At 38.0% G+C, this 19,155-nt stretch overlaps 1 protein-coding gene across 1 annotated transcript; it reads left to right on the plus strand.

Annotated features, from left to right (window-relative positions):
* The first annotated feature begins 1,997 nt into the window (after positions 1-1,997).
* SPTSSA (serine palmitoyltransferase small subunit A) lies at positions 1,998-7,885 on the plus strand. The gene is made up of 2 exons (XM_007431099.4): positions 1,998-2,156; positions 7,559-7,885. The coding sequence occupies exons 1-2, from the start codon at positions 2,054-2,056 to the stop codon at positions 7,660-7,662; spliced, it is 207 nt and encodes a 68-aa protein (XP_007431161.1). The 5' UTR covers positions 1,998-2,053; the 3' UTR covers positions 7,663-7,885.
* Positions 7,886-19,155: the final 11,270 nt, after the last annotated feature.

Raw genomic sequence — 19,155 nt, forward strand, 5'->3', positions numbered from 1 at the left:
TGCTAAAAGACAGACAGTTTACTGATTCAAAGAGGATCCACCAAAGATGAAACAAGGATGCAGAAATTCTGTACAGTAGAAATGTCAAAATCCAAAAAACCTTAGAAGATATTATCTATATGCAAGAGTTAGATAGCATTCTGCTCAATACTATGTTGGAAGTGTCAGAAAACGACAGACACGGGTTCGGTTGTCCAGTAGACAGAAGTTTTTTATTGGGCACGTTTGCAAAGGTGGGTCCCTCCCGCAGCAATGGAGGAACCCCGAAACAAGGTCTGACAGGTTTTTTATACCCCCTATCTGTCCTCCCACTCCTACGAGGGCTTGGCTCACAATCTCACCTTTTTTTACTGCCCCGGAGCGCCGCTAATTAACCGCAAAACCGCAGACATTCCACTTTCCTAATCCAATCAGCGCAATACACATTGCAATACCCACTTGACCCAACAGCTGCCCCCTGCCGTCCCTCTTCACTCTGGTGCGAACGTGCCTTTTGCCTACAGTATTTCCTCCCTCCTGCCATCCCTCTTCACTCTGGTGCGAGTGTGCCTTCTGCCCATCCTCCCTCCTGCCGTCCCCCCCAAGGCTGCCCCATGGTGCACAGCGCTCTCCCCTAGCAAACATGGTTCGTTTGAGGCTCTCACTTCTCCCTGCCTTCTCACAGAAGGCTACAGGAATTGATGAAATATCTATAGAAATATGACAAGCAACAGAAGAAGAATCAGTAAAGGTTCTAACTAAATTCCAGCAAATGTGGAGAACAACACAGTGACCAACAGATTGAAAAAGGTCGGTCTACATACCAATACCAAAGAAAGGAAACTTAACAACATATGCAAACTATTGCACAACATCCTTAATTTCACATCCAATGCATATTAGATCCCTACAAGGGAAGAGTGATGCCAGATGTTCAAATTGGATTTACAAAAGGTTGAGGAACAAGAAACATTTTTTTAAAAAAATATTTTATTAGAATTTTTCAATACAATAAAAGTATAAAAAATTAAAGGAGAAATAAGAAAAAAGAAGGTAGAAAATAGGAAAAAGAAGAAAAGAAGAAAAAGAAAGAAAACATAGAATTATGACTTCCACCCTTCTTTCTATCAAGTAATTGCCATTTTACCCTTTCTCTTTCCTCTTTAAGCCTTTTTAATTCCCAAATCCACAAATCATCAGTTCAGTCTTTTCTTTTAAAAAAAGTCCATATAAAGTTTCTAGTCTTTTAAAAAAGTCTTTAGTGTTTTTGAGGAACAAAAAAACATTCTTGTTGATACATGCTGGTTAATGGAGAAAGCCAAAGAAAAGCAAAAAGAAGGCAAAATGTTCTTCATTGACTACAGAAAGGCATTTGACTGTGTTAACCACATCAAGCTGTGGAATATCCTTAGGAAAATGGGAATCCCAGAACATCTCATTGTTCCTCATGCAGAATATAGTGAAACAGACTGGCTCCAGGTTGGCAAAGATGTAAGATAGACATATATTCTCTCCTTATTTATTGAACCTATATGCAGAATATATATTGAAGGAAGCTGGATTGGAAAAAGACAAATCTGGTTTTAAAACTGGAAGAAGAAATATTAATAATCTGCACTGTGCTGATGACACTATGTTGATAGCTGCAAATACACGTGATCTGCAAGCCCTAGTAATAAAAGTCAAGGAGCACAATGAAAAAAATGGGACCAAGATATAAAGAAGACCAAACTAATGACATTAGGTATAGTAGCAACCAGCCTAAGAAATGACAATGAAGACATTGAAATGGAAGATAATTTCTGCCTTTTAGGACTGATTGTCAACAGTAAAAGAACCAGCAGTCAAGAAATACGCCTCAGACTAGTAGTTAGTAGGGTAGCAATGAAGGCCTTGAAAAAGATATTGAAAACTAGGTGCAAGGATCCCGCCGCTAGGCGTTGCTCGTCCGGGCAAAGAACAGGAGTGGGATGGCAGGAAGCGGATCAGCCAATCCGCGAAGAAACTGGGCGTCAAAGAGTCCTTCCCCTCGGCCTCGGATCCGCGCTCTTACGTACTGAGGTGTTCCGGGGAGATGGCGCTCAGCTCAGCCTGGAAACGAATGTCGTGGCTTTATTACCAGTATCTCCTGGTGACGGCCCTCTACATGTTGGAGCCGTGGGAGCGGACGGTGTTCAGTATCCTTTACTCGTCGTTTTTTCTCCCCAGGTCGAAAGATTCCTGGCTCCGTCAGGAAAGTTCCGGTTAAACCGAATGTGCGTCGCCATGGCCGGGTTGGGCTCGGGAGCGCGGATGGGAGGGGCGGCGGCCTTGGCTGAGGCGAGAAAGCTGCTCTGGGGCGTTGTAGGTGCGCCACTTGATTAGAAAGGTTTCGCCTGTTGCTGAGTGGAAGTGCTCCGCAGAAGGCAGAAAACCACCGGCGTGCAATTCGCTGCCTCCCTTGCTGTTCTGTTTTCAGCCTTTATTTACTCGGTTTTGAGGCGTTGCTGCCGCCTGATTACCTGCCTCGTAATGTATTTGACCCAGTCAGGACTTTTGGGTAACAAAGCTTAATAGAGAGTTTGTAATCCTAAGGCATAGCACATAAATATTTTTATCTTTTAAGACTGTTCTTGGGGGTTGGAATGGGGAGGAGTACTTTAACAACAGTACAACTAAGAATGTTTGTGCTGTGGTTAAGTGGAAGCGGAGTAAAGCTCAGATACAATTCAGGTCTGATTGCATCTCAGGGCTGTCACCTTAGTCCTACTCCTTCCTGGGAAGAAGGCCATGGCTAAGCTTAATGTGCTTTTAGGATAATTATGTTTTCATTTATCATTTTTCTTTCCCCACCCTATCTTGAAAATTTGCCACTAGTGTCTAGTATTTTACTTCTAAAGGCATTGTCTGTATTTGCACTGTTTTAGTTTTCTCAATTTAGGTACCTCAGGGTAAATCTAGGATTTGGCAATTAAAAGGGAGACACAAAGGTGGAAACTGAAGCCATTTTCAGGCTTTTCTGAAAGCCAACCCCTTTCCTTAACTACTTAGGATAGATTCTTTGTTAAGAGGGGAGGTGTTTCTAAGGGTTGTTTGTTTAGTGTTTGTATTGTGTCTTCTACTTTTATGGCTGGCTAAAGGACCTTAGTAACCCAGAACTGGAGGGCTGAAAACCTTGTTTGATAAACTATGTGTGCTTAGGATGGCCTCTTACTGACATTTATTTCAAGTATCTCCGATTTAAATCAGGTTTGCCACTGATAGTATGAAGAAGTACATTTTACAACAGCTTTTCTACAACTTCAAGAAATAGTGTGTTTTGTATAATTTAAATAATTTGATTTTTATTTCAGAAATATTACATACCCATTATTAGTACCTAGGTACAGACACATGCATCTGCAGGGGAGAAAAGGAGGGCATGTAATACAGCTTATGCCCTTGTGTCAGATGACATGATGCAAGTGCCGAATAGTATCATTTGTGTGATCCCTACAACAAACACATTATGGCTTGGAAGTTTGGCTAAAGTGGTTAGGTTTGGTTTGGTTTTTTGCTTGTGGTTTGGCCAGGCCAGATCGTAGAACATTAGAGTTAAAGGCAAATTCTGAGGGGAATTTTATGAGGCAAATAGGACAATGCTCCTCTCTTCCATTTGGCCTATGCCATGGCTTGCTTGCTTGCCTGCCAATCTTCCCAGCACTGCCTTCTCTTTAGCCAGTGCCCTTGAATCCACAGATGGCATATCCAACTGGCCTGCCCCCTCCCCCCATGTTCTGTTTGGATATATCACATATTCAAAATTGCAACTTGTAATTAGTTTTCTTAATCAGCAAGTACATATATCATTACTGATAACCATGCACATATTTATTGTTTCAGTATAGCAGATAGATAACTGCATGCACAATCTCTGGACTGAGAATAGAAACACATTTTATGTCAAATGCATTGCAAATTTTAGTACATAACCAACTTTACTTCAAGCTTAATATTCTTGCTAACCCATTTCAAGTAGTAAGTTTTAATATTGCTGCTGCTAATAATATAAAAATATTGTTCAAGTTAAAGTTTCTATACCTTCTATCCATTAGATTTTTTGTTGTTTTGCTCTCAGTGGTAGGTTATTTCTGTGGTCTTACTTGTTTTAACTTTGGCTGCAATATACATTTTGTTGTGGATGCCTAATGAAATCCGTTTTTCTGTTCATTAGCAGTATATTATATATACACACACATACATATACATACACACATATACTATCCAGCCTTTTTTTTCCCCCATATACAACTCAAGGCTGCAAACATATCAATACTTCTTCCTCCTTCTAGTTTCTCTACAACAACAACCCTATGAGGTGGGTTGGGCTGAAAGAGAGTAATTGGCCCAAAGTCATGCAGCCAGTTTTTCATGCCTAAGGCAGAACTAGAACTCTCAGTCTGCTAGTTTATAGGCTAATTTCTTAACCGCTACACCAAACTGAATCTTTGTTTATATAAAATATATAAATATTTTCTATTTTTCTCTCTGGTACATTTATTCTGATGTAGAGAATGAATCTGATAATTTTCTGATTTTTCTAGGTTGGTATATAGATCTCCAGAACTGACACGATGCAAATACCATAAACGGTGATGTTCAGGAACAAAGCAAAAATCTATCTAGTAAACATGCTATTTCATAATGGCAAAAAGAAACCCACAAACTGAACAGAGTCATTGGACTATACATATTCTAAGTTACATATTAATGTTGATTTTTAAGGTAGTCCAATCTGTTCTTTTGTTCCGGTTTCAATTATTTCATTTAAGATATCAATCCAGAGTAGCATAATGATTATTGAACTTAGGACAGGGAGACAAAGACAGAGATTCAAATCTCCACTTGATTGTGGAGCTCACTGGGTGAAATAAACAATTGTTTGGATGACAATTTTCTTTCTGTCTATATTACCCACAGGGTTGTTGTGGAGATAGATATATGCAGTTTCAGTATCAGTGAAGTTTTTCAGTCAGAATTTATAATTTTTAAAAACCTTATTCCAAATCTAGATTTTTCTTACATATTTTTGTGGCCATTTCAACCTATCATATGCTTTTTAAGTGTCTAAAAACGTGCTGTAGATTTCTGTTACATTATGAATGCAGTTCATGATATCTGTTGCATCTTTCAAAATTCCTTGATTTTCTTGCCTGTCCTCAGAATACCCCTTAATTTAGTTTAGTCTTATTGTATATTTATTGTTAATAAGTGCTCAGAACAATTGACGATATTATGACTATATTTTGTTAAAATAAAGTTTTTTAATAGTTTGACCAAAATCTTTAAAGGCAGAAGTTAGACAATGTACACTTTATCCTTTTACAATTGATGGGATAACTGAAGGTTTTCTATAAGCTCAGTGTAGTAACAGCCAGTGTGGTGTAGTGATTAAGGATTGACTAGGACTGGAGAGACCTAGATTCATGTAGTTCTTCAGCTATGGAAGCCCATTCAGTGACTTTGGATCAGTTGCACAGTCTACTTCACAGAGGTTTGCTTAGGGGGTGGGAAACATTGTAGGAGGGAGTACTATATATGCCACCTTCAGCTCCTGCAGGAAAGATGGGTTATTTAATAAGTAATAAATTGAGCTTTTTAGTAAAATCACAGTAGCTGATATTCATGGAAGTTATTTGTTCTCTACCCATTAAACTTACACATTGAATTGTAGGAGATCAAATCTTTGTTTCTAAGCTGGTATGCTACTAAGGATTTACATTAGCATATGTGATTTATATGTGCTATATAAATCCAGTATAATAAACCAATCAAGTACTGTATTCATTCCAAGGCTAAGGACAGAGTGGTATATGGAGGAGATAAAATACAAAACATAAAATAAAAAAATTAAATCCAATATAATCAATTTATTTTTATAATCAATTTCATTTTATAAATTCTTTTTTATGTTGTATATGTTATCTCCATGTACCACTCTGTTCTTAGCCTTGGAATGAATATAGTACTTGATTGGCTTTCCATGCAGAAACAATTCCCTTCTTTCAGAGGAATGATAATGGTTCTTTAAAGTGGGGCTTGCCACCTGCTAATATTTAATAGCTACGTTTCTAAATAAATTGTAGACTCATTATTCAGGACCCTTATATAGAATATCTTAGTCCTTGCAAATGATCCTTTCTCTTACTTTCTATGATCTATCCATGGAGAAAGTGAGAAAATCTTGCAGATAAACTAAATCCAAATGACAATTACACTACAACAATGCTCTTTTGTTTTCATCTAAATAACTCTTGATACTGCAACATGGTCTTGTTTGAAATGTATCTTGTAACATATGTTCCTTGCTGTCACAAACCTGTGCGGAGACATTGGTGTAACTTCTATTTGCCAGTTGTATTTTTATGTAATATTGCTAGCTCAGTTTCTCATAGAATAGTGTTTGTACTACACTGTAGCTGATAACACAATTTGGCCAGACAAATTCATGTTTACTTGGTGTACCTTTTGGATTCACTTGTTCTGATGACTAGAAACATTCCCACCTTGTTACTGCTTACTGGTAAACAATGAAACTAATAATATGGTTTTTGGCATGAATGTGCTAAGCCCTATGTAAACAAATGTGCTCCTACCACAAACAAATGTACTCCTACCCCACTTCCTTGGGGAAGTGTTTCTTCCCCAAGCTTTCAGAGCAGATTTTGTGGGAGAGGTGTATCAACCCTTTCCAATTCTGTTGAGGAAAATTGTCCTGTCAATAGAAAATTGACATTGGATCCCATCTCTTACTCTTTGGAATTACTTTCGTTGGTCAGAACTGACAATTGTCCAGCCTAATTTGGGCTATTGCAAAGCAGTATCCACTCCCTCTTCAGTTGCTCAATCCAGTGTAACCTTCCTCCATATTTTACAAAATGTTTCAAGGATTCCACAGGAGAAAAGAGCCTTACTTACTCATCTTTCTTCCCTTCTTATAGAAATCTTGAAAGAGAAAAGTGGAGGAATGGTGGATGTATTTACCTCTCTTCTGAAATTTGATACAGTATGTCCTAATTGCTACTGTTCTGTAAACATGCTCTGTAATCCACACCCACTTACTGAGTCTCTTTGTGTCCAAATATTCCTATCAATGTATTGCTAGGTTGCTGTTAGGGAAGAAATTATATTGAATCTGAAGAGAATAACCACTAAATTTAACTAATTCTGAAACCTAGTTCTTAATCTCTTACAAACAAAAGAGTCACTTCTTGTGAGATGGGAGGCTATATAAATTTGATAAATAAAAAATAAGCATCTGATTATTAGTCACTTTTCCTTTCCATAGTTGAGAAAGCTTGTACATAGCTTTTACCTGATGCTTTGCAGTGAGAAGTTGAATAGCGTTTGTTGATTCAGACCAATCAAAGGATTTTTACAGTTATGCTCAGTTGTACTGTCTCTACATGAAAAATCATTTAACTTCATAGGATTTCAGTAAATATGAGTAAGATTGCATTTTAAATATTTTTACCATATCATTTGAGATGTGGCTCAAACATTTGCAATGCATTTTTGTAGCTGTTTCTGTATTATTATACTTTCCTTTACTTTCATTCAGATTCCATGTTAGTGTCTATTATTGGAATGGCACTTTACACTGGCTATGTTTTCATGCCTCAGCATATAATGGCCATCTTGCATTATTTTGAAATTATGCAGTGATGAATCTCATAAGCAGAAGCCAGTTAGAAGTTGAACATCAGACTGTTAAGAAAATTGATCATTTACAACTTGAGGATTCCTACAGATGGCAAAATGACCAAGAGTTGATTGTGGCTGCCATTGGGGGCACATGGAGATGCAAATGCATTTTATTTCTGTACAAGATTTCCCTTGTATGATATTTTTGTTTATTGATACTGTGTTTGTACCTTTGATATCAGTATTTTCTTAACTTTGTGACTGTCTTAGTATTATACTGTAAAAGCTTTTCTTAATGTAACTTTGGGAACACTTTGCCTTCTATTTTTTAATCAAAAATTATCTAAGTGGAGCTTAAAGCTTTTGCTATTGTATACTTATGTCCATTTGGGTATATTTCTAGTAACACATTTTGTAAGAAAAAAGTGTTTAGATTCATGCATTGATATGGATATATTCATGAAAACTTTCTTACAAAACCTACTCAGGTGCTTCAGTTGCTATCTGAACTCTTCAAAAGACTGGTATATTTCTGTTTTGCTTCAGCAATAAATGGAAAGCTTTTTTCTGTGTATCTTGGAGAAAAACATCAAAACTTATTACTGTATGTATAGAACAGTATCAGGTATAAGAAAGTACTGGATTCAACCCTTATCTGCATATAAAATGTTTATTTCATGCATGCCATTTGGAGTTTTGTGATAGTACTTTAATGCTGCTATTATAGCTTCTAACTGAAGTGTATATGTTTATTTCCCAAGGAATATATTTTAATATTGACTTGAGTTAAAAGACAATGAGTATGGGTGTTGTCTATAGTATAATCATGTTTGTATTGTGAACCTAGTGTTAACAGTTCAAACTTTTGTTAATATTTAAATGACATGACCAAAATACAGAGATTGGAATGGACATGAGTTAAAATATACAGCAATGAGGAGCTATCTACTAGGCTTAAGGTTGTCTTAGTTTTTATAGCATTTTTCAGATTTGTATTCTGGACTGTAAGATGGATAGGGTTATGTTGTTTTCCAGAGATAAAAAAAGATGAAAACAGCATTGATACCTAATGTGAGTCCTTACTTTTAGAAGAACATATACATAAGATTTTTTAAAAAAACAAGGCAGTGCTATAGAAAGCTATCAACACTTGTTAAAGAAAAAAATTGATAGGCCAGATACCATAAACTGGCAATTGAAAGAACCAATTTTGAATTTTAATAATTTGGAGCATACTCCACAGATAGAAAATTGCTGGGCCAATAGCATCTGACAATGTTCAGTATTCATCATGGCAGCTAGCATGGTTCAGAAGTGAATTGTGAGAGCTTGTCTATATTTGTGGAAAATAATAGTAACAAGTATGATTTTTATATCAGCTGGAAAAAAATTGAGAGGAAAAAACCTAGATTATTATGGGGAAGAGAACTATGGCAATTCTGAGAATTTTGAAGGTATAGAAAAATGATACAGGAAGAGATGAGGTGTTTGAAAATTATGGTCACAGAAAAAAGGAATTACCTAAGGGTCCTATTCCAACAGAACTGTATTCTAAAAAAGGAAGTACTGGAAAAAAATCTAAGAAGGAAGATGATGGGTATATGATATGAGTAGAGAGAGAGTCCAGAGTTTATTTGAAAGGGGGCAGAGATAGATGCAGACACAGTGAGGACCTGAGGAAAGGTTGGATGAGAAAGGTAGAGGTGTGCAAATCAGAGGAAGTTAAGGAAAAATGGATTTGGAAAAAAAATCCAAGTTAAAAGCATGAACTGTGCTAGAAATAAACTCAGTAGGTTCAAAATGAACAGATTTTGAATGAACAGGAGATTCTTTTTAAAAAAATGATGTTGCAAAGTAACCTTAGTGCAATCTGAGCAAATTGGGTGTTTATTTAAAAAGAAAACACAACCCTGCAACTTTATATACATACTGTCACACTTGAAGATTGATTCCCATAGCTATAGCTCAATTCATTATCCAACACAGTAGAAATGATTGATTTTTTTAAAGTATTGATTTAGGTTATGAGCAGTAATTTGGTAAGGATAAACATAGGATTATTTGTAGTATTTGTATTTTCTGGACACTACTGACTGAAAAAGAGGCCCAGGTTCCTTTTCTTGTCTGATATTAAACTTATGTTCCCATATACTTAAAAATGTTGAACTCCTTTGGACAAGGGAGCATTGAAAGGGACCAGCATATCCCAAAGCTGTGAACTAGCCTGAGAAGTTGGAAAGAAAAAATCCAGAAGTGGCTGTGATAAACCACTTCCACATTGTCACCAAAGTAACACCATAGACATAGACATGTAGTCCACCAGAAATCTCACTTGAGAGACTTTATAAATAACTTATCACCAGTAGAAAATAATCGAACCAAATGACAAGAAAAATCTAAAAAACTTAATAGCATAAAGAATGGGAGCCTTCAAAAAATTTAGAAAATTCTTTTGTGTCAATACTGTACTACATAATGCTGTTGAGCAACATTGCAGTGAGCAAAGGACACAGTTTCACAGAAAGGTTAACTTCAAAGTGTTTTACATCTTACAAGCTCCTATCGCCTTCCAACACCGCCAATTTCTCATATAAAAGCTTCAAAGTTTCCTCTGAATGTTAGCTATTCTAATCAAAACTGGTTTTATAACCCAACTTCTCCCTGCTGTACAGTCATGTTTTAAACATCTTGATTATGTTGAGACATTAAACATCCAAATCCTGTTCCTAGACTCAGAATGGGAAGGTAGGTAACTTATATGAAATATAAAAATCCAAAATTTTTGTCCACTTTGATAGCTGTACATACAAAGTCTAGAATTTATGAAATTACATACTACTCTCACATCCATGGGAATAAACCCTATTCAATTTAATGAAACTCACTTCTAAATATAAAAGTTAATCTTATATTTGAAACCTTTGTGGTGGACTTCCTGAACCCTTTAGGTACATAAGTCTATAACATTCTGTTGTACATATGGCTGAAAATACAATTTGTTTACAAGTGGGTTAATGATTCAGTATTTTTTTTTAATCCCACTTTATAAATAAATCAAGGTGGCAAACACCTATTACTCCCTCCTCCTATTTTCCTCACAACAACCCTATGAGGTGAGTTGGGCTGAGTGAGTGACTGGCCCAAAGTCACCCAGCTGGCTTTCATGCCTAAAATGGGATTAGAACTCCCAACTCTAGCCTGGTGCCTTAACCACTAGACCAAACTGGCTCTTGTCACCAACTGGAAATCACTAACAATGGAAAGGCAAACAAGTCAGAGCGTAGGTGTTCATTTGAATCGTGGACAAAGCTAAATTTTCCCCAGTGACAAGAATTGGATATCCCTTTTTAAAATGTATCACGTCACATTTTATTAGATATAACACCATGAAGATTAATTGGGACTGGTAAAAATGGGTGATAAAGTGGAGGCATGCCTTACTCTTGGCATCTGAGGAACTGTCCTAGCAGGTTATGTTGTGTGTGTGACCTTTGGGCAGTGTGCTTATAGTTAAAACTAAAAGCTTTGAATATTGACAGGCTAAAGGTAAGTTCCATTTTCAACACCTGTCAGAATATCTGGCTTTTCTGTTATCTGCTCTACTCACTAGCCAATATAGGCATCTTCACAAGTATGGGCAAACCTTTTTTGTTTTTTGGTTGCTGAGTAATCATTTACTAGCTTTACTAGTTGCTCTCCCTACCCATATCATACCAAATGCCACAGGATAATTTCAGACCTCATCCAAACATTTCACAAGGCCGAACTGGCAACTGATATGAGACCATAGCTGTACCCATCATGTTGACAATATTGCTACAAACTGGACTGCAAATGAGGATGACCATTAGATGGCACTCTCCTTTACCATTTTTTTTTTTTTTTTTTTTGGCAATCCACAGTTTTGCGGTCCAGTTCTGGTACTTTACTCAGAATTATGAGATAAGCTGCCCTAATCCCCACCCAACTCAAATGCAATTGCAGCAGATTTTTTTGTTCGTTTCTGGAGGTGGAGGAGTAAAGGCCAGATCTTTGCTTACGAAACTAAATGAAGACTTCGCTCCAATCCAGTTTCCCTCAATATATGTTCAGCATATGGGTTGAATAGAGGGAGAGAGTATAGGTAGTCCTCAATAACCACAATAGGGACTGGAAAATTGGTGGTTAAGTGGGGTGGTCATTAAGCGAGTCACCACGAGACTGGATCCAATTTTAAAACTATTTTTACGATGGTCGTAAAGCACTTTTTCTGAGGCTGTTGTAACTTCAAACTCTTGTTAAATGAATGGTCATTAAGCAAGGACTACCTGTATACAGCCTTATCTCTCTCCTTTGCTGACCTGGAGCCAGTCTGTTTTGCCATATTCCATCTGGACTGTGGTTTCCTGTCCTCTGTAGTTTTTGCATGAAGTCAATGAGATGCTCTGGGATTACCATTTTATCAAGAATATTCTACAGCTTGACATGATCAATATAGCTTTCTATAATAATTAAAGACATTGCTTTCTATAGTCAATAAAGGACATTTTGACTTTTGTTGATATTCCTTGGGTTTCTTAATTATCCAGCATGCATTAGCTATCATTTCTCTTGTTCCTTGGCTTTTTCTAAAATCAGGTTAAACCTGTGGCATATCCCTTTCCATGTAGGGCTCTAATCTACGTTATTTCCCTAGCAAATGAAATCCATTATATTGTGTGATTGTTTGCACACTCCATTAAGTCTCTCTTTGTAAAGAGTAAAAAGGATGACCTTGATGTAAATACACAAGAAGGAGGAGGTACAGCACAATCAGACTTGAAAGATTGATGTCAGCCCCACTAGGTAGACCAAACCAGGAAATCAACTATACAGGAAGGCTAAAACTACTTTTGGCTATAGTAACATAACTGCCTGCGCCACTGCATTTTGCACCAGTTGACGTTTCCAAATACTCTTCAAGGGCAGCTATGTAGAGTGTGTGGCAGTAATCTAAGCAGGAGGTGACTAAGGCATGAGTGACTAAGAGCAGGGCCTCCTGGTTCAGGAATAACTAATAACTATTAACACTATAGAAATGTAGCCCTGTTGGTTCAACATTTTTACGTTGTGCTTTTTGTTTTCCATAACTGGATTCTTAATAAGTTTTACTAAAATCAATGGATTTCTTTATAAATTAAGCATGCTAAAGATCATATTACAAATGTTTTCAAGTATCTTTATATGGGATGAAGGTCTTGGACTGAAGGAAAACGAACACTGAAATCCAGCAAGGCAGACAAGTATTAGCATTTTCCTGCAGCTGAAAACTTCTGCTTAACTATGGGAACTATGGTCCCATTGAGTGCTGAACCCTCAGTGCACTATTCTATAATTCACTTCAGTTGTAATATCTTTGAAAGGTCATAGCAGCAGCAGGACTTTGTATAAAATTGGCAGGGTCTGCTTAAAAACAGCAGGGGTAGTTTGTGCTAGAAACGAGTGGAGAGCTCTCTAGAGAAACCTTTAAAGGCCCCTGGAGAGAGTTATTTCAAACAGTTTTTTACTTTGAGAAGGAAAATTGCCACGAGATTTTAAAAAGGGGTTTTGGCTCAGGGGCAGATCATATACTTCACATGTAAAGAGTTCCAGGCTCAGCAGCTAACATTTTTATGCAATGCTGAGAAAAACTCCTGCTTGAAATCCTGGAGCAGTCCTATTGCCACTCAGTAAAGATAGCACTGATCTAGAAAAAGGATTGGTGTGGATGGATAGCCAACCTTTGGCACTTCAGATACTTCCAGCATCCCCAGGTGAGTAATGGTTAGCAATTCTGGAAGGAAATTGTACTTCAGCAAATCTATACTATCACAGATTGTTTATTCATGGGATAGTGGTTGGAGCAACATAGCCACCCTCCAGATTTCTGGACTTCAACAGCCAGAATTCTCAGCAGTGGTCCTGCTGATAGAGGAATTCTGGGAGTTGAAGTCTACACAGCTGCAGAGTGCCATTGCCTTGCACTACTGAAGGAAAACAGGATATAAAACCAAAAAAGAAACCAAATCCAGTTGCTTATGAAAGGATGAAATTAGTTTCTCAAAGTGTTTCCCAAAAGAATATACATTAATGCATTTTTAATTTATCCACATGCTGTATGAAATGTCCAGTACTCAGACCACTGTCATGGTAATCAAGTTTGGTAGATGTTTGCAATGCATCACAAACCTGTAATAGTTCTACCAGAGACAACTGTGTAACCAAAGGTTACGTATTATGAAGAAACATTACTCTTGTTTCAAAAAGAGCTGACTTTGGGCACATCCTCACTTCTTGCTTACTCCACTTACTCTTGCTTAGTAAGGCACTTTACTAACCATTTCCAAGACATATATCCTTCTAATGTAACCTCCATCTCATCCCCAGCCTGCTGCTCAATCAACTTAAAGCTGTGTTTAGTAGTTCCAGTTTGGAATTGGTGTTTTCCTCTTCTCCCAATACAAACTTGCTCATGCAGACAATCTAATATGCCTTAAGGACAAGCCTAGGGCTTATGCAGTCAGCAACAGTGGTCTGCCCAGCTTCAACTAGCCTGACAAATCTGTGGAAACGCCCCCTCCTGTAGTCACTGGCCCTGTGCCCCCATGGTTGTGCTAGCTTTGGCTGGGAGAGAGACTGTATACCTATTTATTTTCTCTTCACACTGGACTATGAAGATCCAGAAGATCAATTAGATCTGTTAGCCAGGGATCCTGCTATTGTGTATGTGTGCACATGCACATGTGTGCCAGGGAGAGTATGAAGTAGGGAATATGTGTCACATACACATATGTGGAATTAGGGTTGAGAGAGAGAAGAGGCTCTTTGCCTGACCAAAACCCAATTCACAGGGAAAATTGGCTCCAGGACAGAGAAAGAAAAGATACCTTCTTAGTTTTGTGCTTCTCATTAGTTCTCCTGATCACTCAGGGAGACCTTTTTCTGTGAGGGGGAGAGGGAGCTGTTTGACACAGGTATATTGATCTTCAATCTCTCTCCTAGGACACTGATAGTCCTAGGAAACAATTTCATAGGCACATCTTTCTGGAGGTCAGTTGGATTACTGCAGGTTAAAGTAAAAAAAATAAATAAATCTGATTGATAGTCTGTCAAAAGCACATAGTAAACAATAACAATTAAAGCTAAATAAATAAATAATAAACATTAGGGCTTGAACCCCAACCTTCCCCTGACACATGCTTAGGAGAGTGATTGTGGCTGGTTTTCCTGGCGATAGGTAATGATGGATGAGAAAGGAAAGGATGGCAAGGAGCCTACTTCACTACTGGACCCTGAAATTGTGTGGCTGCAGCAACACTGATTGGCCTCATTGCTAAGGTAGAGTAAAGTAGGCTGTGGGGTGGGGCCAGCACAATTTCTGTTGGCATAGCTTTCTTCTCAACTCAAGGACAGGAGGAAAGCTCATGGGAGTGATTGTGAGGAAGAGTCTGGTACCAATAGAAGCGAATATGTGTAGCTCAGGGTTGAACTGTGGAGTCCTTGGGGTTCTCTGAGCTTGGTTCTTTTCTTGCAAACGTTTCATTACCCGGCTAGGTAACATCAGTGCTAAGATGGGATGGGATTTGCTCTCTGTTTATGTGCTGTGGACCAAGAACCAAGCTCAGAGAACCCCAAGGACTCCACAGAAGAGTCTGGTGCTTTTTTTTGTAATAACACATTGTGAGCTTTAGCAAGCTTTTGTATGGAAAAAAAATTGCTGGCTTGTTTCCTTGTTCCTCTACAGACAGAACTCCTGGCAATACTGTGCATTGTTGAAATACAGTAGAACTTTCATTTAGTAGAATTTAATTTCCAGAAGATGGATTTCTTAATAATTGGGATATAGATATCCATATAAACCATTGACGGAACTGCCTTCAATAGAGATTGTATGCTAGCCCGTCCCTTTGAATTAAAGTGTGGCATTTACAAGGTAATGATTTGGAACCAAGGTATTTAAAACAATCCTGTGCTACAACTAATTTCAGCAGCACCTACTTCTATTGGCATATGTTGCTAGACCCGTTTCTTCTTCTGTCTGAGGAAAGCAGAGTTTGCAGCCTCTGGCATGGTAGCACCATAACAAGGAAATAAGGTGGCCTTTCATCCGTATGTATGGAGCCTATAGGCCAGAGCATGCACACTGACTCCAGACTTCAGAATCCCTCCAGAAGTTCATGGTGGGAATACAGAGGGAATAAATTAATCATTGTCATCATCATTGCTACCACCATCATAATTACGAATAAACATATTGCCTGTGTTTAATTAATATGATTAATTTAAATGTCTATGAGCTAATTCCATTTAGCTTTTGTCCTGGCTCTGACCATGTTATATGGTGGCCCTCAGCCAATGCCTACAATCTGAAGTAGGTTACATACCCATGCTGCAGGCACTTTAGCCCCATCATTGTAGGGAATGAAACTCCTATAATGGTGTACTCCAAGGAGACAGAGCAGAGATGGGCAACCACTTCCAGGATGCTCTGTCACCGTGCAGTACATCAGGATCCACAGGCAAAAGAGTGCCTGGGGGCAGTGCTGAAAAGATGGTATAATCAGGGCAAGAAGTAAATTATATTAACGAACCTTTAAAAAAAAAAGAATCCAGAAAAAAAATGATAAGTGTTAGAAGCCTTATCATGATTTTAATCATATTCTTGGGTTTTGGAAGCATATTGCATTACTGAATTTCATGCAGTGCAGACTGCATGTGTCCTGCAGGGTGCCTACTTTGGGGACAAAAGATTTCCAGCGCTAAGGAAGAGACTTGACAACTTTGCTTCTCCTTTGGGCCATCTAGTTGAGTCTTAAAATGAGGATTTTCCCAGCTAAATGTATTGAAGTAGGGGATTTATGCATACAGTATGAGAATGTGTTCTACTATTAAGAATGAATCTCATGGGTTCTTGTGGCTCTCTCATGTGAATAAAGCAAAATAGGCAAGATTTGTCTTGACTGCAAACATCTTCTCTTGCCTTATCCAGCTTTGTCATCCTCACAAGTTCTAAGAAACGTTTCTGACCTTTAAAAATAATATTTTTCTTTGACATTCACACACAATCTTAAGCTCCCTTTAGTTTAATCCAACACTTTAACTGCAACTCCTGCAGCTCAAAAATCTAAAAATAACTGTGCTCTCAGACAAACAGTATTTGCTGAACTTAAATGATCCAATTTGAAAGGCTGCCTGCTGGTAGCCCATCCTTCCTTTCAGTCAAGTATACATTTTATCCACAAGTGATCTGAATTTGGAAAGTACTATTGCTATATTTCTTCTAATTATTCATTGAGGGACAACTCTTATCAAATTCTCCTTGCTAGAATCCAATTCATTATGGATGAACAGCTTCAAATCATAGCCCTATGTTCCCTGGCCCCAGGTCAAATAATTAAGAACATGCTTTTCAGTATGCTGTAAACAGATCAATAAAGTGAAGGTTCATGTGATAGGCCATAGCAGTAATCTTATACCACAACTTCTGGCATGAGTTGTGCTGCACAACTAGCTATGCAATTGACAGGCTAACTACTGAAGAGGATGCTATGTAAGTATTACTAAGCCTTCAACAATACATATTACTAAGGACTTCATTACATCAGGGCTGCATATTTGCTGAGTTTCAATCATTGTGATTTTGAGTAAACCATCAGATTTTTTTTTTTTTGAGAGAGATACAACCCTCTTGACCTTTCCTTTCAACTTATTTCAGCAATTTTTAGAAGTTTCCTCTTTTGAAGTTAAATATGTATCTGTTCAACATCCATGACAATAACTTAAATCTGGTATATCTGCCATCACTGATTCCAGTCAGTTCACGATGCTCACATCACTCCTGGCACCATTTAGGATTACATTCAGGGTTACTTTCATCTGGTATGTTCCGTGATCTATGCATTATGTGATTATGTCATGCCTGGAACATGCATTTATTCAGACTCTATGAAGGAAACTGAAGTCACGTGTTCCTATAAGACTTTCTCCTTTGGACTGTATTGGGCATCTTGGTCAGGAGAATGAAATGTCTTTAAAGTTCAATTACAGTAGAGTCTCGTTTAACCGACCTTCGCTTATCCGACATTCCATCTTATCGACGCCCCTAAAAAAAAACACAACACGCATAAATTGGCGACGAGAAAAGTGTGCCACTTGTTTGCGAGCGTGAGTGTACTCTTTCTTGTTGCTCCTGACGGTGCAGCGCCGCAATGCAAAAATCGATTGCAACAGGTGCAGCAGGCGCGCGTGTCTAGCCTATGACTCATGTGTCGGTCATGTCTCGCCTTTCCTAATGGTCGCTCAGTGCAGTTTGTTATTGTATTATTATATTATCTGACATTTTCCCTTATCCGACGTTCTGCCAGCCCGTTTATGTCAGATAAGTGAGACTCTACTGTACTTTGAAGGTTTGATGATCCCAGCCAGTGGAGTAGCCGGTACTAGCATTCCAGACTCAGAAACAGATATATGGTTATTTTAAAGCGCCTTACAAAGCAAAACACACAAAGGGTTTTGCTTTTATCTTCCCAGTACTTATTTGTCTCTCAGGCTTAAAGGGATGGTCTGCATTTTGATCCTACCAAACAAGATATCCAAGTAATTATTTCTATATTTTTATTTTATTGCAATTGGACTGGGTTAAAGAATCTTCTTCAGCCCAACTTGAAGCTTCAAAGGATACATTCAAAGTTTGGCTGGGTATGGATAGAGTGGACTCTATCCAAAGTGGATAGAGTGAACTCTATCCAAAGTGGATAGAGTCCCCCCTTCCCAAGACATATTCAAAGTAAAAAATGTCATCCATAGCATATACCTTTCCCCTGCATGTTTACTCCAATGTAAGCAGTGATTTCAGACTAATCTCAGTGCAATTTATGCCCAGCTAAGCATGTATAAGATTGTAGCATCCTCTTTACAGAGAATGGAATGATTAATTTGATGTATAATACAGTAACAGTTTCTTCCTTTTTCTCCAGGCCAATACAATACTGTTTATAGAAACCCTTTTAAAAAAACAGTGTGTTTGGATAAATTGTTATTTAACTATTCCCACTATGCTGTTTTCTACCCTTCCTAGAATTATTATCCAGAGATACCAATATACTATTGGTTTTCTCCATTCCTTCAAATTACTATTGTGCCAATATATCAGCACCTTCTTTATAAGTACATGTTTGATTCCCTCATGGCTCAGAATCTTGCGGCATTAGCACAGAAACAGCTATAGTTGCCATCCTGCTTCAAAGTTATCTACCATGTTCATTTCTGTGGAGTCCTTGGCGTTCTCTGAGCTTGGTTCTTTTCTTGCAAACGTTTCATTACCTGGCTAGGTAACTTCTTCAGTGCTAAAATGGGATGGGGTTTGCTCTCTGTTTATATACTGTGGCCTGCCTTGCCAGTGCTGCTGGGGGTTTTGTTTTGCTCCTTGATTAGTAGTTCCTTGATTAGCATGTGTTTTACTGCTTGATTGTGTGCCTGGTGGTAACCTTTGCTTATCTGGGTGATGATTGCTGGTGA

This window comes from Python bivittatus, unplaced genomic scaffold (genome assembly GCF_059951505.1).
Source record: "Python bivittatus isolate LINGU-HERP-01145 unplaced genomic scaffold, Pbiv_v1 ctg000480_np1212, whole genome shotgun sequence".
Taxonomy (NCBI): domain Eukaryota; kingdom Metazoa; phylum Chordata; class Lepidosauria; order Squamata; family Pythonidae; genus Python; species Python bivittatus.

Excerpts from the sequence above, each read along its gene's own strand:
- SPTSSA (XM_007431099.4), top strand. The coding sequence starts at position 2,054 with ATGGCGCTCAGCTCAGCCTGGAAACGAATGTCGTGGCTTTATTACCAG. Across the intron at positions 2,157-7,558 it reads GTGGGAGCGGACGGTGTTCA|ATTCCATGTTAGTGTCTATT; the intron begins GTATCCTTTACT and ends ACTTTCATTCAG.